We start from the raw sequence: 4,356 nt of genomic DNA, 5'->3' as shown, positions 1-4,356 counted from the left end.
ACAATGATGTGTTGTTATTAGTAACAGTATTCCTGGAATCACTTTTCGACCTAACCCCCTTTGACCTGGCCCCCTTCGACTGGATATACTATTTATTTCCTTAACACGAATAAGATTTGATAAAAATGATAAAGATAAGAAACACACCTGAATATGTGCCTATGCTAATCCATATCAATGGATATAGCTCATAATACAAATAACAGTATGATTTAAACTCAAGCTTCGCGCTTGCCCTGGACAAATTGATATGATAACATTACGTTATACAAAACAGTATATGAAATAGACATGCTAGCAAATATATAGAAATGTAAAGATTAAGTAGTTGGCGAATCGTTCTATTGATTTGAATTGATTCCTATACGGGAACGGGGTGGGGTCTGGGGCTATGAATTTGCGTTGTGGCCGTCCATAATTCTGACCTTCCGCTCATAATCTTGTCCGGGTTAATCTAGGTTACCTCCGATCTACACCAAATAAATTATTGGTCCATCTTCTATCCCTACAATACTTGTTCCTGGAACTTCAGGCTAAGGGTATGGGTTAATTTAATTTTTGTGAATTTATCGTATCTGATAGGATGGATTGTAAATCGCCTAATTGGCTTTCTATTCAAATTTAAAACAAAAAAACCATTGATCTTATTCTATTTTTATTATTATTTTTGTTATTATTTAGTTTTTTGTTGTGCTATACTTTGAATTCAATAAACTATTCAAATTCTATATACCATTCTACTTTTTTCTGTATACCATTAGATATATAAGAAACTCACTTATAATGTTATAATCCAACAACATGCTGATTATTGAGATGTCACGTGTTATACGTTTTTACAAAGATCACTTGTTTTACATCACTACATTAGCAATGTGTGGCACACCATGTCACGTGTGATACATCATGTCACGTGTGATACATCATGTCACGTGTGATACATCATGTCACGTGTGATACATCACGCCACGTGTGATACATTATTTTTCACCACACATCCGTTTCTCGGTACCTCAGGTGTTTTTTGATGTTGTCATATTAACAACTGTAATAACAATTTAGTTATCTTAAATCTTTTTTATTTCAAGGTGTATAGTTATGAATCCAAACGAAATAACGAAAGTATTTATGCGAATTTTCAACTTTTTCAAGACGTTTTTAAAGTTTAAACAACCACTTCTTGCTCTTGTAATCCAAACACATTTTGTAATTTATGGCACATTGTTTTGAATGATGAAAAAAAATCAGAAAAAAATGGGAATCAGGAAAGTTGTCTTCTAAAGGTCAAATTTTAATGAGGTCAAGTTAACGAATTTTCTGAAATATTGACCGCCATCATTTTACATATACACAATTCTTCAAATCATTCTTGGGTGTACATGTACAAGAACCGAAAGTGTGTGGAACACTTCCGTTAAAGATTTACATAGCTAAAAATGTGCTTCAGTATGTTCTGTCTTGAAGATTGTGTTCAATGTGCAATAGTGACCTACATATGTTCAGCAAATCATTCTCTTGTGAAGATAGCATATGTCATTGTTTTTTAGATAAAATGTGAAACTCAGTTGGCTAACACTACGTAGGACATAGCACATGTCCCTGGGACATTCTAGAGAATTTAAACATACTTGATTGCTTGTCTCTAAGAGGTCAAATTGGTTCGTGGCAAGTACTTGATAATGCTGACCAATCTGTAGGTAAACACTTTGGCAACTCGCTGCAGGAGGCATTGTATTCGTGGTGGTAGAAGAAACTAGAGATACCGGCCTCTCCAGCATCTAGAACTGGGATGATATATCAATCAGTATGTTTGGACATCCGGTGAGGAGAAAGGATTCAGTGGTCCAGCATTGTTTGATTTTCCATGACAAGCCTTATTTTTGAAATCGTATGGAGGTGGGGGGCTGCGAGTCAATTCCTTCGTACGCCGGGGGATGTTTTTCTGCCGTTACCAACATACTGCGCTCAGTATAAGAAAATTCCGGACTATCGCATCCTGACCGCTTGCTTGGATAATGAACTGGAAACGTGTCTTCGAATGAGTACGGTTTTTCAGATGAAACACTCGATGACGCGGATAAGTCTGTAGGTGAAAATTTTGGCAACTCGCTGCAGGAGTCATTGCATTCGTGGTGGGAGAAGAAACTAGAGATACCGACCTCTCCAGCATCCGTATTCCCGTATTGTCGGGACCGCGAGTGAATACATGGAGTGGACAGGGTGTAGGTGTTGCCATTCTTCACTCCCTGAAGTCCGGATACCACCAGTTCCTCGTGACTAGCGGAGTAGGTGTAGTGACAGAACGCCTGTAGGACAGCCTCACAGTTGGATGTGATGCCGCCATTTTTGTATATGAAAGAGACAAACTCACCTTCAAGTTTTTCCTCAATCAACACGCCCTCTCCCTCGGATAACACTTTGTCGTAACCTTTTAGGAAACGAAAAATACCGTTAAACACTGAGACGTTGTCCATCACGGCCGCTAGAGGGCGCTGAAATTTAAGAGAAAACTTGTCAACGGTGTCAAACTTTTTCGAAAATCCTTCGGCGAATTCTTGCGCCTTGATCGCACCACTTACTTCCGCTTTGACATCTTCCTCAGTTCCTTTTCCGTAGTTTATACACTTGACTATTGCGTGTCTTTTACTCCAATAATTGTTTGGGATATACACATCGTACATCATGCCCTCAAAAACTGTTTTTCGAGAGCCAACCACAAAAGGGTATAATTCAAAACTAGAAAACCACTTGTGCCCCTTTCTACACTTGGTCAGAGACGGAAGAGTACAGTTGTCCGATGGTCCCAGATATGATATCAGAATCCCCATCCTGGAAATATAAGTAACGTAACATAAGTAAGTAACGCTCATATATACACAAATGTATATTGATAGATAATGTATGTTAACTGACCCAGAATAAGTAGTGTTTATACTTACTATTATGTATGCCTACTGTTAACATAATTACTATAGTCTCTTCAGATAACGGATGAATTTATATCCGTTTATTGACATCAATACACAATCATATGTAATAACGGTCTCGTTTTCCCCTGATCTATAGTTTATTGGAATGTAGCCCTGATAGGCGTGTACAGTTTATTCAGAAGCAAAATAATTTTTACAGATTTGTTTTTTATTCTTGCTTTGCTATACTTGCTTGCTCAACTAAATCGCCATTTGTATATTAATAATATTAACTCAATTCTTAGATTACCACTTCTAATTTGTTTTCCGCAAGTAATATAGAAAGTAACATCAAGTAATATAGAAAGTAACATCATGTAATATTAAAAAGCGCCATGTAATAACTACTGTCATAAAAAAGTTGTTAATCATTCTGTTTTAATCAAATTAGCACGTAGTACCAACTAACTGAACAATTCAAATCCAGAAATTAATTCACATGTGTACAAGAGTTCAGAAAAAATAAATGTAGCGTACCCCAAAAGATGATAACATATCTTTATAGTTGACAAGACCTGGACCAAGCAAAACACAAAAACAAAACAAACAAAAAACCAATTTTAACTGAACTCGTATCAAAAATTGTAATTGTTTACCTGAGAAAGATTTTATGTGGCGGCTTCCTGTCAGACCTCCCTCGATTAAATAGTGGCAGTGTATTGGCTGGTTCAGGTATATATACTCACGATACCCGATATGGAGATACATATGATTTGGAGAAGTAGGTTTCAATCAGTAAAACAATGTTAAACATGTATTTATGAAATCATGTTGTTTACTAGACAAATGAAAATAAAAACAATCATAACGATAAACTTGATTATAAATTATTCTAAGCATAAACTGGATATAAACGAAAATAAAACGAAAATGGACTGTTGCCAACTTACATTAGTTTTTATAGTGTTTCCTTGTTTACCGAGTAAGTATAGCGACACGTAATTTTATATTTCTAATGAATATGCTCTAAAATATAATAGGAATATTTTGTGTTCTATACATAATAATATGCAATAGTACAATGTGTATGTAGTGATTTTTTTTATATATATTTCTTTAGCAGTCGATTAGGTTTATTGATGTATAACTGAAACCGCAGACTAGCAAACAGGAAGTATTGTTATTTATATAAGATAATAGTACAGCTAAATTATTAAGAGGTTATAATTATAAGGCCTGGATGACTAGCCTCTTCTAATGCAACATTGAAGTTAATCTAGTTAATTTATGCAGGCGTTAAGATTATTAACAATTTATTCAAATAAAAGAGTAAGTTAGGTATATTCATTTAAATATATAATTTTTTGTCCTACATCTGATCTAATATTGAGAAAATATTTAAGGATTTCAACAAATTTGACCCCCGTGACCTTGAATTCAGGTCGAG

The 4,356-nt window shown here is 35.2% G+C and overlaps 1 protein-coding gene across 1 annotated transcript; it reads right to left on the bottom strand.

The window, feature by feature from the left end:
• Window positions 1–366: 366 nt before the first annotated feature.
• Window positions 367–3,609, bottom strand: LOC117338647 (alpha-protein kinase vwkA-like). Its single transcript, XM_033900007.1, has 2 exons — window positions 3,566–3,609; window positions 367–2,829 (listed from the first exon to the last, which is right to left on the bottom strand). The coding sequence occupies exon 2, from the start codon at window positions 2,826–2,828 to the stop codon at window positions 1,875–1,877; it is 954 nt and encodes a 317-aa protein (XP_033755898.1). The 5' UTR covers window position 2,829; window positions 3,566–3,609; the 3' UTR covers window positions 367–1,874.
• Between the last annotated feature and the right edge of the window lie 747 nt (window positions 3,610–4,356).

Source organism: Pecten maximus, chromosome 11 (assembly GCF_902652985.1).
Source record: "Pecten maximus chromosome 11, xPecMax1.1, whole genome shotgun sequence".
In the NCBI taxonomy this organism is placed as follows: Eukaryota; Metazoa; Mollusca; class Bivalvia; order Pectinida; family Pectinidae; genus Pecten; species Pecten maximus.
Note: the sequence above shows the minus strand (reverse complement) of the source record. Positions and strands in the feature narration are given on the sequence as shown.

Coding starts and splice junctions, on each gene's coding strand:
- LOC117338647 (XM_033900007.1), bottom strand. CDS start 2,828: ATGGGGATTCTGATATCATATCTGGGACCATCGGACAACTGTACTCTT.